We start from the raw sequence: 15,448 nt of genomic DNA, 5'->3' as shown, positions 1-15,448 counted from the left end.
CTTATCTTTATAATTTGATAAGAATCATATGAAAATTCTTGATAATTACGACACAGTTGTTACAATACGGGAGTGTGATTTACTGGTTTTTCGTGATATTCTGAATTTAATTTACAGTTATCCATAAGCATTTACTTAAATTCGAATGATTCAGCACCTAGCTAGACTCTTCTACTTCCTGTGTGATTTTTTTCAAGGCTGTAGACTGTAGAGCATCATTTACTACATAATTCTATGACAATGCCAACCCTCGATTCCCTATTGCCGACCCTTAAAATAGGTTTGGAAACCTTCGCCGCCGACCAATCCGCCGACCGACGCGACGTACAGCTGACACATGCTAGCGCCATGCATAGTTTTGCATAGGAGTATCTGGGTGGTACGATTGATAAGGTTATTTGTCTACTTTTAGATTTTAGAATAGAATATAATTAATTGGAACCAATAAAACAGCAAATACAGATAAATATTAATATTTTTTTTACCTAAAAGCTGTTGTATGTAAAAAAAAACGCAACCACTCATCATACTGCGCTGGCTGATATTTCAGTGGTTACCTTTTTGAAGCTTTTGTGACCTTCCTTTTAAAACCTTCATTGTTATCATAGATTTATTATGATAGTTATAATAAAAAAGAAATTGTATAGTAGGTTTATTGTTTTTAATCAAAAAACTATTGAACTGCACGGGATTCGGGTGTACGTAGAGCTTCTTGTTAGAGAAGTGTTCCTTGACGAAGAGTTTACAGATCCGTCTCCACAGGGAGGAGCGAGGAAATTGCGACGATACTATCGTCGTGCCACTTCAGGCTTATTTCTATATGTGTACTCTCATAGAATAACATTATCCCACACGGCGAGTGCGGCAAAACTTCAAGTCGTAGTGATTTCCTCGCCTGTTGAGACGGCCGACGGCCCCTATGAGATAAGAGGCATATAATATATCAGTCACCAACATCATGGGATACAACGCGAAATAAAACAACTCATGGAGCTCAGTATACTTTTATTGTTTGCATAAATACATGGTAAAGGACTAAATACCGATGCTTTTTCATTTGCTCTCGCATCTCGAGAACCAGCTGGGGTCATGGTGATTTAGACAATTTGTCAACAATGTGGTCAATAAGCTTCATGGATCATTATTAATATTACGACAATTTTTTATAAGTATAGCGTATGAGAGGAATTATAAAAATTTATAACAACGGATGAAAATGTTATGTTTTTATTTTTAGGTGTTGTAATATATTTTGAGTAAATGAAATAACACCACTATAATCTATAGTTATTAAAATCTATTGTGTACTTACGGTATTATTAGTACTTATTTAATAAAATCAAAAAATGTGGCGGTTAGTATGAATTAATTTCTGTTTTGTTACCATTCTTGGGGCTTAAATAATTAATTAAGCTTTAGGTATTCTTTCAATTTAACGTATTTAAAGGAAAGCCACAGTCTTCTTAAATGTCATTATCAAGGGAAAAAAGACGTATATTCTTTAGAAATCAGTTAAAAATTCAATAATGTCTCAGTTTTGTTACCACAGTCAACAAATCAAGAATTATTTTTAATGCCTGAGGCGTAATTTAAACAACATCACATTAATAACTTTTACATAGGTTGGGGAATAAATAATATTAAATAATTAGAACCAAATAAATTATAAAAGTAAAGAGTTTTAAACAAAATAGTACAAAATCTTTGAACAAAATGCAGGGACAGCTACAAAACGGACGGTAACAAAATTGTTGGGCTTGGTTTACATGGCACCAGCACAAAATTTGAACATGATGAATCTAAAACATGGGCCCAATTTTACATGAAATTCACTTCAAACATCTTCATAATAAACTTTAACTCTAAAAAACGTTATATCGCTCGAAAAAACACATTTATAACAAAAAAAAACAATAAATAAACAGTCATAGCAATCCGACTTCCGTTATAAAAGTCGCCATGTAAACCTGTCGATTTTGTTACTTTTTCGTTCCATCTATATGTTACCGTACCCTCAGTAACAAAACCGAAGTAACAAAACACGCCCACCTAACCTTTGAAAAAATATATTAGCCGTTCAGTTACTAGCAGTGATAAACCAAATACCACAATTTGTTTAGCATTAACCATGCCTTTTAATATTAATTTATCGAAAGAAATGTGTTAATAAATAATTGATTACGGTAGTAACAAACCTGACGACAAATTTGGTCACAGCTCGACCGGTAATAAAGACAGTCTCACTGAGCAACCCACGGAGGACTTTTTCAATTTTTTAAGCCGGCAATCTCTAATATCTTAGTATTGCCATATTTTAAAACCGAAAAATAAGCATTTAGTAAATTTTCTTTTGGAAAAAGTGCGGTAACAAAACCGACATTTCCGGAAGTATCAAAATCAAGGCCGCAATTGTTTTCGATTTAAAAATATAAAAGGGCTATTATTCGCACTTTTTATGATTTCAAACGATAATTATTTAGTAGCTCTTTCGTAAAAACCACTCCAAAAGTTCGGCTACTTAGTAAAATTTTGGATAAATTGAGCTTAAAGTTGCATTTTATGCTGGGGACAGGGCAAAATCGTGGGTCGCGACTTGTTAAAATATTTTTGTAAAATTCAGTTTAAGCAGGATTTAATTACATTTTAGTTTTAAATATAGTCAATAAGTTATATTTTCAGTTAAAAGGCATTTTTTTTCAATATAAGGAAAGAAATCCCTGCAAATAAATAAAGAAGTTGAGGGACATGCCAAAATGGCCGTTGTTATAAATTTTTATAATTCCTCATGAATTGCCTATAGAGACATGAGATAGCATCATTTAGAAAATATACAATACAATAAATAAAAATAATACTTAGTAACTAAGTAATAAATGTTGGTACTTACACATGTATTAAGTCAAGATTAAGCGTAGGGTATTTTGAAAATCGTGTGGGTCAATCATCATCGGAGGGGTTGGCGACAACAAATTTCAAGCGTTACTATGGGTTGTGTATAATAATATGTTTATAAGTATTTTTAGCCAGTATGTAGCACAATGTATAGTAAGAGAGTATAGATACCATACCGTATTTATAGTTTACCGATTAACTACAGGTCAATCGCTGATAAAATCCCACGGTAATTTTAAATGAAAAGAATACTGCAAGTATTTGGTTTCTCATGTTTCTATAGGCAAATCATGTGGAAATAAGAGAGCAACGGTGGAGCAGCGGTCATCAAACCCGAGAGCACATCTCACGACAGATTTGTCAACCTCCACGCCATCGGCTCCCGTGTACAGGTGTCCCACGGCGATGCCACATGAAAGGGAAGTACTAACCTTCACAGATTTTTATATTTTAGTGAAATTTAATGAAAACATTTTGTATTGTTTTTAAAATAAAATAAAAATATAACATAGTTTCAGTTATATTATAGTTTAAATTTTGGATAATTTCAGTAAAAAACCTTATCTTCGGTTTTTAAGGCACTTCTTCTTCATGTCGCATCGCAGTGGAACTCACCATAGTTGATATTTGCATTTAGTGAAGCTACAGTCTTAATATAATTTTATATAAAAAGTACTTATTACTTCCACTTGGGTGAATTATTAATAGATACCAACTATACGCTTAACATTTATTTAAAAACTATAATTTATCCTTTGGGAGTAACAAATTAATGATAATAAAATATAAAGCATTAATTATTTATTTAATAACATTAATAACAAGATAAGATATTGAAATTAATTACACACATATTGCACATAATCATTCACAGGAATACCTACAACATATAATTCTTATTTTTAATAAAATCATTACAACTACTTCAATACAGCTCCTAATGAAACACACACTTCAGGGATACTTAAATAATACCATATCAGCAGTAACAGTGAGATTTATTTTAAAGCAATGTAGAAATATTGCCAAAGCTATATTAGACGACACGTGCGACAGCGAGCCCGGCGACTAGACGCGACAACAGGCTACGGCCGCGAATTTTCTCATTTTTTTTGCCATCGCGACTCTGACGCAATCTATGAAAAACATTGCATAATAAATATGTGAAAATTCGCGGTCGTAGCCGTCGTCGCGTCTAGTCGCCAAGCTTTCGTTGTCGCGTGTAGCCTTTGCATGGCTGTAAGTTTTCACAGTTTCATAACTGAGCGTGGGCGGTATGTGTGAATTTAAGTGCACCTACCACCTAGCGGTAGGTAAACCACTAGACACCCCAGAAATAGAATCTCATAGATATGACAAATATCATAATACATATTATTGCCGACTAGTACTCATAGTGCACAGTTGCCCTCTGACGAAGGCACACCATGTACCTACAAATAAATAAAATATCAACTTCTGATAAAGCAATCGCTCGGCCCTAATCATATGCTAGCCTGATTGGACTCAATAGAGACCGTGTTTGTTTAAAATTTTACAATAATAATGAGGTACTATCGCAATTCTGTAAATTGTAAGGCAATTCTATAAATTTAGAGGCAGGTCTTTGCAGTTTATTTATTCGCCCGCCCAGACTGAACTGGCGTGGTGGTATGAGTGAAAAATTTAAATAACGGATTAAAAAGGCTGGTAGTTGTTTAAATAATTTTATTTATGATATCATGAATCACAACGCTAACAGAGTATCTAAAAGTTTGCCACACTACCTATGTATTAAATAAATTCAGTTGATTCAGAAAACAGTCATGTTATATGAAACAAATACAACTGCATCTTCAAAATAAATCTCAATGCTATTTAATAAATAATAAAACATTGTTACAACATTTATACATGAATACAACAACATAATGTTTATTTTAAATTCGGAGCCTCAACCTAAACTAAATGATAGAATTTAAGTATTAAAGTTTATAATAATTTCAAAATAATGAGATTGTTTATAACAGTGCTTCTATTTCATTAAACACGTCGGAAATTTTCATGTTACGGCTAGTATAACGTTCGGAGCGCTAGCTAGATCAACTCTTTTGTAATATATAGTAATAATATGATATTCGAATTCGTAGATAAAGGTACTTACCTGTTAGCCTTGTACCTGTTATCCTCTCCGGGAGATAGATTCATCTTTTAGTGTACATTTTCTCAGGATAAGTTTATACTATTACCAATGATATTCTAATATACCTAACAGAGATCCATTACGTTGTTACCGTACGTACGTACCGACGCATATCACCGTACTTAGCTGAAATGACATCCATAACACAAAGATTTCCGACAGCTTGTAATAAAATATCTTTACTGTACGTGTTACACTAGGATATTACAGACACGCTTATAATATATAAAAAAAATCTAATCAGTCTTGGCGAAAATGGAAACGCCATTATGCTTTTATGTTATTTTCATATTATCTCTAGTGTGATATAATGATTTTATTGCATAATGTTGAGTGCACCTTCTCTTGCAAATATAATTCCAATTAATATCCATAATTATAACAAATAAAATAATGAGGGGTGAGTTTATAGTTTTATTGTTTATACATTCTGCTTGCAAACCACAGGTCTGCTGTCGCTCCGGTGCAACGTACAATGTGGACAAATTAACAAACACAGTCTTTCGCATATAAATAGTAAAATATGGAATACACCAATAGCGATCGTGAAGTTTGACACACTGAAGGCAACGTCAATAAATAGGTGGCGCAAGCGCAGGGTATCAAGGATCGCTGTACGGGGTCAATCTCGGGCACTCCCATCACTATAGGCCCATGCAAATATAACTTTACGCAAGTATACGACGTTATATAAAATATGTATGTACTTATGTGTCTGTACTGGGTAATAATTGATATCCACTTAGTTTAGAAGCTTTATGGTATTGCATTATAATATTAACATTACAAAACAGTTTACAAATGTAGTTACAAAGTATTTTATTTATACTTAAGTATTACTATGTTTTGTATTATTTCCGATCACAAGCTTAGAAGATCACCAGTCTAAGTTTTAGAATAATTCAATCCGTTATCTCTCTAGTACCGGCCTGTCCACAGCACTGCTCAGACGGGGCTCGAGTGTAATGTATTCAAACAGCACGAGGACCGTTTTACGTTATTTTTTTGATCGACAGACCGATACTATGTACCTACTGTTGGTCCGCCAGCCAATCCTGGTGACAGCTGCCCACTCCCTACATATGCGGTAGCTGGCACTAGAACTGGCCAGTGCTACTCAAGCCGATCATAACATCATATTCTAATTACAGCACAAACAACACGTCTAAAATCCTCATACATACATTGTAATTCTTCTATACTGCGATATTAATAGCTAATCATTACTTAATATTGGCAAGATCTATTTGTACTTATGTGCGTTACTTTAGAGCTTTCAATATTTATGAAACCAACAGAAATCAATTCCTTAAAATGATTAATGAACGCGTAAGCATAACGACAATGATAATAAAACGACTCTTTTTAATACAATACTTTTATAATCATTTCTCAAATGTCTAAAGATTTCCAAATTATTTATATTTTATTTTTAAACAATAAGATTTTTTATTTGTATTTCGATGTCAATTTTGTCTTTCACAAATAATTATCCAGAAACGTTACTAATGTCTAATATTATTAATTTATGAGATAGTTTTTTTTAAAAGCCAAACAATATTTTCCTTTGCTTCGTATGAGTTTACAATATGAGTAGCAGCCAAATACATCTTTATAATAATAAGAGAAAAATCAGGCAGTGTCATAAAAGTCAAATAAACATTACTACTAAAATTCAAATTTTCAGTTATTAGCATCAAAATTATTAAAATCAGTTCAGGCCTTGGTTTCTTACGTATTATATAGTATTATTTATATTTTTTGATAGAAATTCATAAATGTTTTATTTTTTTACTTCTGGTATATGGTACGATTTTATATTAATTAACCCAAACAGCTAACAGTTATTACAATTTTAAAGAACCTTTATACTGTCAATAAAATTATGAAATTAAATTTTTGTAGTGGCGACAATGTAATAACTATTCCATTACGCATAGAGAAGTTCGTAAATATCTCAATTATTATTATAGCGAATTTTCTAATGAGCTAATACACAAGTTCTAGGTATAACATGTATTATATAGAATAAATATTTCTTATCATCTACCAAATAAGTACGTGATATGTCCATTATGTTTGTAGTTGCTTACGATTTAAAAAAATATTATCTGCATCTCAGCGCAAGATGCTGTAACGTGGGGAATAAGCCAACGTCAGTGTGTACATTTAGGTATACTGATGCAGGATGCGGCGGGTGGTGTGACTCATCTACTATAACATAACCAATCTTTAGCCATACTTTCAAATTTGTACGCTTTCCATTTGCGTACAAGCGCCTTCTTTTATTATTCAAACGTACATACATAAATTATTGTCAGTGTAACAATACTGAAATGATCATAAGACGCGAGGATCTGTTCTAACTGTCTAGAATGATTTAAAGACTAAGTCGAAAGTAGGAATTAGTGGCAGTCACTCATATACTTTATTGCTTTAAAATGATTCGATATCAACTTGGATTACTTGTCATATTTTACTAAAATGATTAGTGCATAATAAATAACAAATCGTGTATGAAATTAATAAAACAAACGGATAATGTAAAAAAAAGAAAAATATAATGTCTGTTAGGTTAGTCTCTTTACATAAGTTCTGCTTTACTTATGGGTGAGGTTGTTTGAATTACAGACGTATAATATTATGTATTGCCATTTAGCAGTAGTGCCATGCAATAAACAAAACAAAACTGAAGTAAAAATATCAGTGAAATGTATTTTTTTATGTGAGTCAACAATGGAAAAGTTTAGTTATGTTAGTGAGCGTGATAACCTAACACATTTCTACGTTGGTAATAATTTATCAATATATTATAGTCTAAGCTATCGCTAAGCTTAACTAATTTGTACACTAGCCACGCGAGGGTTACCACCGCAATGTGTGTTATTGTCACAAATAATATGTGTAAGTACTATTGCAAGAGTGAGAGAGAATGGCGCATCCGATGAACACATCAACACTTGTAAATGTTTACAACTGCAATCAGTCAGATATTATTTCTATATGTAGGCACATTTGTTATATTTGTTTGTTACATGGAACCACGGCTTGGCAAGTAGCATTGCCGTGAGCAATCACCAATCACATTCGCCATGCTAATAATAGTTTGTACGAAATGTATACAACTTTATTTACTATAGTAGGCATAGAACAAACAACAAGTTCCAATTGAAGAAAAAGAAAATGGTTCTGAGGAACCACTGTCTTTCTCTTTCATCTTGAACCGTCATATCACTTGAGTGAATAGGCAAATACATTCGCGATATCGCATGTCTAGAAAAATAATACGCCATTCTCTGTTTCTAAGGCTAGTAGGAGCTACCACAGTTTCGCTTTATATAATAACTAGATGGATGCTATTAAAGAGCCAAAGCGTTTCGTTAATATCACAAGAATACAAAGCAGACACCGGCCAAGGTTTTGTTTAGAATGTTGACGCCTATTATACTATTAGATAAATCGGAAATAGTTGAAACCTATTTAATATTGTCACCGATACAACCCACTATGTCATGTTCCACGTGGGTATTCTGAGGAAGAAAACATTTCCCAGTGTCCAGGACTGACTAAGCCGATTGTATCGTAAAAGTTTAAATCATATTTTTTAACATGGTTTCTTTGTGAACTTGCAGAAATACTACCGTGTTAAATATGTTAACATAATTACATAACTTAAACCCAATCATATTATACACGAAAGAGCTGAGACCTCGCCTTACTCGAGTTGAGGCAAGTTCATCAAATATCCAATAGAGATTTAATTATTGCAATGAACTACGCGCCGCGTTATGACCCGAGTGAGTTTAATGTAATTACGCTCTTTGGTCTGACCTACATTCAAGGAGATACGAAATAAATCAATACCCAAATCTCCCGGACTATAGTGCTGAAACTGAATGTGGTCTTATTTAATTTTCTGTACCATTCAATATGCACACCACTGTAATGGTGAACCAGTGTTTATGATCATGATTATGAATGGTTGTATATACAGGCTGTAAAAGACACCCTCCCAAAATAATTAACCACAACATTTATAGGTTATTTTATTGTCATATTGGATATGTTACTTTTTCGATCTGCCGTATTGTACTTTTAGGTACTGCGCAATTTTGAAATCTTTTTCGTTTCGTGGTTAAAGTAGATCACTAGCGAGTATGTAGAGTATCATTTACACCCGAGATAATAATATAATGCTTCTTTAATAAGCTCCAAAATCGACTACAAAACAGTTATTGTGATTAAATGTATTCCCGTGATTTCTACATTTATTTTCAATAACATATACTTTACAAACTACTTTAGAAGTTATCTCGTGGATCAGATCAGCCTAAACATACAAAAGAACACGAATCAAATGTCGTAATCCCTAAATTTAATTTACGAAAAATTTAATAATCCACAGCCTAAAACTTATGTAGATATTGTAAGCACTTTTACATATTTCCTTAACAAATGCTTCAAGAATCAGCCGTACATTTAAAATCATACCCTTAGTTCCCAGTCTGTCGTTCTTTCTATTACCAGTTCACTTTATTACTTTACAATCAGAACATTGGCCTGTCCAAACATTACGATACGTCTATAGAGTACCAGTACCTCGAGCATTCAAGTATAAAACCGGACCCACAATTTGCTACTGGCCCTATGTGTTAAGGCTTTAACATACACCCTTTACAGTTTACAGTCAGGGATATTAAAATCCCATCAATAAAATCGTACTAACACAAAATACTTGTTAAACCACGTACTTATACATTAAAGATTTGAGAAGTTGTGTAGACAGTAGTTTGTACTTTACCCATGGTGTGGGGGCGTCCCCTGGGTCTAGATCTCGGACAAGAGCTCGGAGTAGTAGTGCGTAGCGCTGAGGTAGTCCACAAGGCGGCGCGGCAGTGGGAGCCCGCTTATCAAGTCTCGCCGCACGTATTTTAATATCACAAATCTGGAAAGATATACAATAATAGTTTAAAAGTTAACGGGTAACACAACACAGGGTGTCAGTAAAAGTACAATCGCCATGTAAAAATTCGACACAAAGTTGTTCAAAATCAATACCTTACAAAGTTGCTAAGTCATTATCTGTAGGTATGTATTAGTGATGTAACGAATATTCGCATTCGCATTCGCATTCGCGAATATTCGCATTTTTTTGGATATTCGCATTCGCATTCGCATTCGCAAGATTTTGTGCGAATGTTTTGCGAATGTCAGTTCATAAGAACTTATTATATTATATAGCTGTTCCCGCGAGCTTCGCTTCGCCTTAAAAAGTTTTCCCGTGGGAATTCCGGGATAAAAAGTAGCCTATGTTCTTTCTCAGGGTCTAGACCATATGTATACCAAATTTCATTCAAATCCGTTCAGTACTTTTGGCGTGAAAGAGTAACAGACAGACAGACAGACAGACAGACAGACACAGTTACTTTCGCATTTATAATATTAGTTAGGATTAGTTAGGATTCAAGAAGTTTTCATTAATAATAACGAAAACTATTTGATAATAATGGTAGGTTAACAAAATCTCCTCTTAATCGCATTTCCAGTCTAAGGTACTTTATCATTTGGTATTATTTATTTACTTTGGAAAATGAAACTTTAGATGTTAATTGTTTCATAAGACATAAACAAACAAAAAGCGTATTTTGACAGTATACTGGGTTATTTGCAAGTAGACCTGATCGTTTCAGGAGGTGACCTGAACATTTTGAGTCGGTTGAACCCTATAATGCATAATCCGAAACTTAACCATTTCTAAGATAATTAATATTTAGGTTATTTTTTAAATTGACAAAATGTAATGCTTAAAACCGAAAATAAAAATAAAAAACTAGCCATATTTCATTTTTTTTAGTTGTTTTGCATAAGTGACACCTTAATTAAAATAATCAAATGTGCATTATTTGACTTAAATTAGACACAAAATACTCCTTAAAATAATTAAACATAATATTTTTTTTATTCAAAACGTAATAGGAAATTAAAAAAGTTAGTTAAATTAAAAAAGAATATCACATGTCAATTTTTTGTGCACTGCAACTTAAAAACATTATCAACTTATAGGCTGTCAAATGAGGTATTTCAATAAATAAATAAAAAATAGATTTAGGTATCACCAAGATATGACCAAAACAACCAGCAGAGGCGGACAAAATTCAATAGGAAAACTAAAAGTGTGATTGTTTTCAGTCCTGTTGACTTTAGTATGGAAACCCCTATTGAGTTTTCTCCGCCTTCTCTGGTTGTTTTGGCCATATCTTAGTGATACCTAAATCCATTTGATATTGAAATATCTTATTTAAAAGCTTATAAGCTGATAATGTAAAAAAATATATATTAAATATCTTAGAAATGGTTAAGTTTCGGATAATGCATTGGTTCAATCGACGTTTAAATGTTTCGTGTAAGTCGAGTCGTCCACAGTAACTGCACACAGTCGCAGTGTGTCGTAACAGTTACGGAGCTAACTATAGTGTTACTACTTTTACAAAAAACTGCGACTAGTATTGGGTAGTCTGATTCGGGATGCGCCTATAAAGTAACGTACCTCGTTCAGTACGAGACTGCCACTAAACCATACAAATGGCTCCAAATTTGAACACAAACTGAATATTCGCATTCGCATTCGCGAATATCGATATCAGATATTCGCATTCGCATTCGCATTCGCGAATATCCAAAAACACACATTCGTTACATCACTAGTATGTATACTTATATCTTGAAAAATACACAAAGGATTTTGATGCAGTTTTTTTTAAAAGATAGTGTCATTTAAGATGAAAGTTTATATTATGCACTTTTATCAAAGCTCTTGGGAAAACCTAAGTGACACTAGAACAAGCCATCACCTGCACATGTGCTGCAGACTCTGCACCCGCTTGAACCTGGACACGGGATAGAGCAGCTGCACCCTGACAGGGCCTAGCACTGGGCGCAGGTTAAGGAAGAACAGGTAGCGCCCGCTGCGAGAAGTTTCCACCGCGTTCTCGATGAACTCCACGATCGTCTGCGCCTTGAACATCGCGCACCCGCCGAAGCAGAAGTTACCTGGTGGGGGTAAGGAGTATATAGAAAGGGAGGACCGAAAGCATGATAGTTTGTTCCAGTAAGGCATATATGTCAGATAATACTTACTTGGCAATGAGCAAAAAATGGTAGATGAAAAGGTCATAATATTATTAACACGTAAGTCTCTTAAATCATAGTCAAGCTCTAGTAACTGAGCAGGCATTTTATGGGACCAGCTAGCCTAGTACGGGGCGCAAGACGCACACATTAAGACGTGACAAGTTGTCCGGCGCACACGCTTTCGTTACCACCCGATGGGATTCATGTGAGTGAGCTCGAAGCAATACTTTTATTACTTCTTTAATACGTCTTGGCATGCGCGTCTTGCGCCCCGACCTAGGTCTTCTGCTTAGTTTGTACAGAAAGTCTGACAATAAGATATCTTCATAAACAAGCACATACCCTGATCATGTTCAATGCGCACATGCCGCAAGCCGTTGAGCTTGAAGGTGAGCGTGAAGATGTAGTGGTCGTCGCTGCTGTCGCGCACTATGAACGACCCGTCCGGCTCGTTGGACAGGATCTTCTCCGCGTGCTCCACCGAGATCGGGCCCCAGTACCAGCCGTACTGCAAGTGAAGTGCTCATTGATTCATTCATGCTTAGGCAAATAAGTAATAAGTAGTGGTAAGAGGTAGCAAAGGATGGTGCTTACGTCTTTGACCTTCTGTATGGAGGTGGCGAAGTCGGTGACGGGGTCGTCGGCGGCGGCGGCGCGCGCGGGTGGCGGGGAGGGCAGCGGCGGCGGGAGGGGAGGCAGCGCGCGCCGCGCCGGCCCCGCGCCCGCCGCCCCCTCCGCCTCGCCCCCGCCCCCGCGCCGCCAGCGGAACAAATTGCAGAAACTCTGCTTCAAGTTCAACGACAACAGCTTCACCGGCGCCATGCGGCTCTTGGTGCCTCCACTCGAAACCGACACTTTGCTTTTGCAGTCCGCATCGCTCTCCTTGTGCTTGCCTTTAGTGGCGACCAGCGTGTTCTTGGTGGTCTTCTTGTTGGTGTTGTTGTTGGTCTCGCGGGGGCAGGGCTTGGGCTCCTTGTAGGCAAGCTTGCCGTTGCCGTTGACGTCGGTGGCGTCGTCCCGCGCGCCTGCCCCCGCGCCCGCGCGCGCCGCCCCCCGCTCCGACTCGCTGGAGCTGGAGTACAGCGTGTGCAGGTACTTGCGCATCTCGCGCAGCGTCATGTGCAGCGAGTCGCGCTCCGCCTCCGACTCACTCATGTTTTTCTTAGCGGTGCTAATTTGAAAGCTATGTCTCTTAGGTTTGGTTTCTTTAGTCCTAGTGCTACACGAGTCTTTAGTGGACTTGTGATTTCGTTCTGGAGGGTGGTTCATGCCCGTGGGGTGGGAGACGCTCTTTCGCTTCTTAGCCGCGCGTTGTTTGTTGTTCTTGTGCCTCAGATTGGTGATGGGTTTGACCATGTCGATGGGCACGGCGTAGATGTCGCTGTCGAGGGGCACATTGTACATGTCGGTGATGTCGCACGTGTTGGAGGAGAGCGTGTCGTGCGAGATGGCCTGCGTGATGAAGGAGGAGTCGTCGGCCTGGAACTGCGTGACGAGGGAGTTGTGGGACGAGGAGAGGCGCGAGGAGACGCGGCGGTGCGGGGAGCGGGGGGGGAGGCGCGGCGACGCGTAGCGCGCGAGCCCGCGCTCCGGCTTCAGCGAGCGCGCGAACACGCCGCCGCCCACCACGCACTCGTACGTGTCATCCGTGCAGAGCGGACCCTCTACAGAGTCACACTTGTGGATGCTCACCACAGGAACTGGACTGTCCTGTCAACAAAAGCTAGCTTGATAAGTGTGTGTGTGAGTGGTGTGAGATAATAATCTAAAATCATCATATTTACAAAGAGGACAGATTTGAAATCGGACAATAGAAAATCTGTTGTGTCTCACTTTATATTGTGATAACTGGGACTCAAAAGTTCAAGGGTGATGCAAAGCTCTAAGATGGGGTAGGTATACAATACAAACCTGAAATTCTGGAGGTGGTTCAATAGTTGTCACTATAACTTTGCCAGGCCCTTTCTTCACAGTGTTGAAGTTACCACCACACATTCGCTCGGGGGTCGATTCACAAAATGACAATGATCTTTCATCATAGTCACTTTCTTGTAACTGCAATGGTTAGTTTATATTAGTGACATTAACCTTAACCATATCAGTAAATACATATAAAATAGAATAGGATAAGTATATTATAACATCTCATTTTGAACACACAATAATCACATCAGGCAGATATATGAAAACCAGAAAATAAGTATGCCAATAATGTGCCAAAACTACATTTATTGATTTTATTGGACTTGTTACACTATTATTGACTTTCTATTGTAATAATTAACGCATATATATTCTTATGTAAACTCAAAAAGCTGTGAGTTAGGAAAATACCATCAAAATGAAGTCTACCGATAGCAGCACCTTGAACATCTCTGGTAGACCTCAGGCTATTGGTTCATTTACTGTGCATGTCATTCAAAGCAGAAGTTTTTGTATGGAAGTGCAGTATCACATTCATTTTCAAAATGCCTACCGGTGCATGAGACATAATATTATATTTTAATGGGGTGTAACTAATGGTGCATAGTTGTTATGATTTTGTAGTATTTTCGTATAGTAATGGCACTAAGATAATTAGCAGGTAAAGACACTTATATTAGTTACATACACACACATTTATATGGATAAGACAAATGGATATAAAGGAATTAGGTACATAAATCATGCATACATTTATAATTTTTCCATTAAATGCTCATCTCATACATTAGATCTAATTTTGCTTTCTGGAAGAGGAGACTTGCATGTGGTATTAATGTAAACACACATAAGTAAAGCACAGCAATTCAGAAATGGACACCACAATCACAGCACGTCAAAATTAGCATCGCACAGGTATTAATAATTGCAAAATAATTACCTCGGATGTGATGTGATGCCATCCACTTGCTGAATCGCTAGAGAACGACCCACTTGTAATGAACAGACCACTATCTTCGCTAAGAAGAGGTACTTCAGAATGTGTTGAGAATGAAGGTGGTGACTCCATCACCGAACATTTTCCACGAGAGGTTCGTATTAAAACATAGTTGTAGGCCAATAATTACACTATTTTAATGAAAAATTACACCAAAATTAACAAAATACACTACGCTAAACTCCAGCCCCGTACATGGGTCGGTCACAATTTGCCATAGACAAAAAAAAATTTTTTTGAAGCACAACTGTGCTCTCTGGTAACCATAGAGTAATATTATAAATAAGCTAGCCGTTAATATTCGGAGATAATAATCATCAAAG

The 15,448-nt window shown here is 36.4% G+C and overlaps 1 protein-coding gene across 1 annotated transcript; it reads right to left on the bottom strand.

The window, feature by feature from the left end:
* Nucleotides 1-7,613: 7,613 nt before the first annotated feature.
* On the bottom strand, nt 7,614-15,335 carry LOC105380131. The gene is made up of 6 exons (XM_048632530.1): nt 15,069-15,335; nt 14,117-14,260; nt 12,800-13,915; nt 12,548-12,713; nt 11,926-12,124; nt 7,614-10,019 (listed from the first exon to the last, which is right to left on the bottom strand). Exons 1-6 carry the CDS (start codon nt 15,195-15,197, stop codon nt 9,902-9,904), a joined length of 1,872 nt encoding a protein of 623 aa, XP_048488487.1. The 5' UTR covers nt 15,198-15,335; the 3' UTR covers nt 7,614-9,901.
* Nucleotides 15,336-15,448: the final 113 nt, after the last annotated feature.

The sequence above is a fragment of the Plutella xylostella genome, chromosome Z, assembly GCF_932276165.1.
Source record: "Plutella xylostella chromosome Z, ilPluXylo3.1, whole genome shotgun sequence".
Taxonomy (NCBI): Eukaryota; Metazoa; Arthropoda; class Insecta; order Lepidoptera; family Plutellidae; genus Plutella; species Plutella xylostella.
Note: the sequence above shows the minus strand (reverse complement) of the source record. Positions and strands in the feature narration are given on the sequence as shown.

Coding starts and splice junctions, on each gene's coding strand:
- LOC105380131 (XM_048632530.1), bottom strand. CDS start 15,197: ATGGAGTCACCACCTTCATTCTCAACACATTCTGAAGTACCTCTTCTT. Junction 13,916..14,116: donor AACCACCTCCAGAATTTCAG/GTTTGTATTGTA, acceptor TTTTGTTGACAG/GACAGTCCAGTTCCTGTGGT. Junction 12,714..12,799: donor CCATACAGAAGGTCAAAGAC/GTAAGCACCATC, acceptor CTTCACTTGCAG/TACGGCTGGTACTGGGGCCC.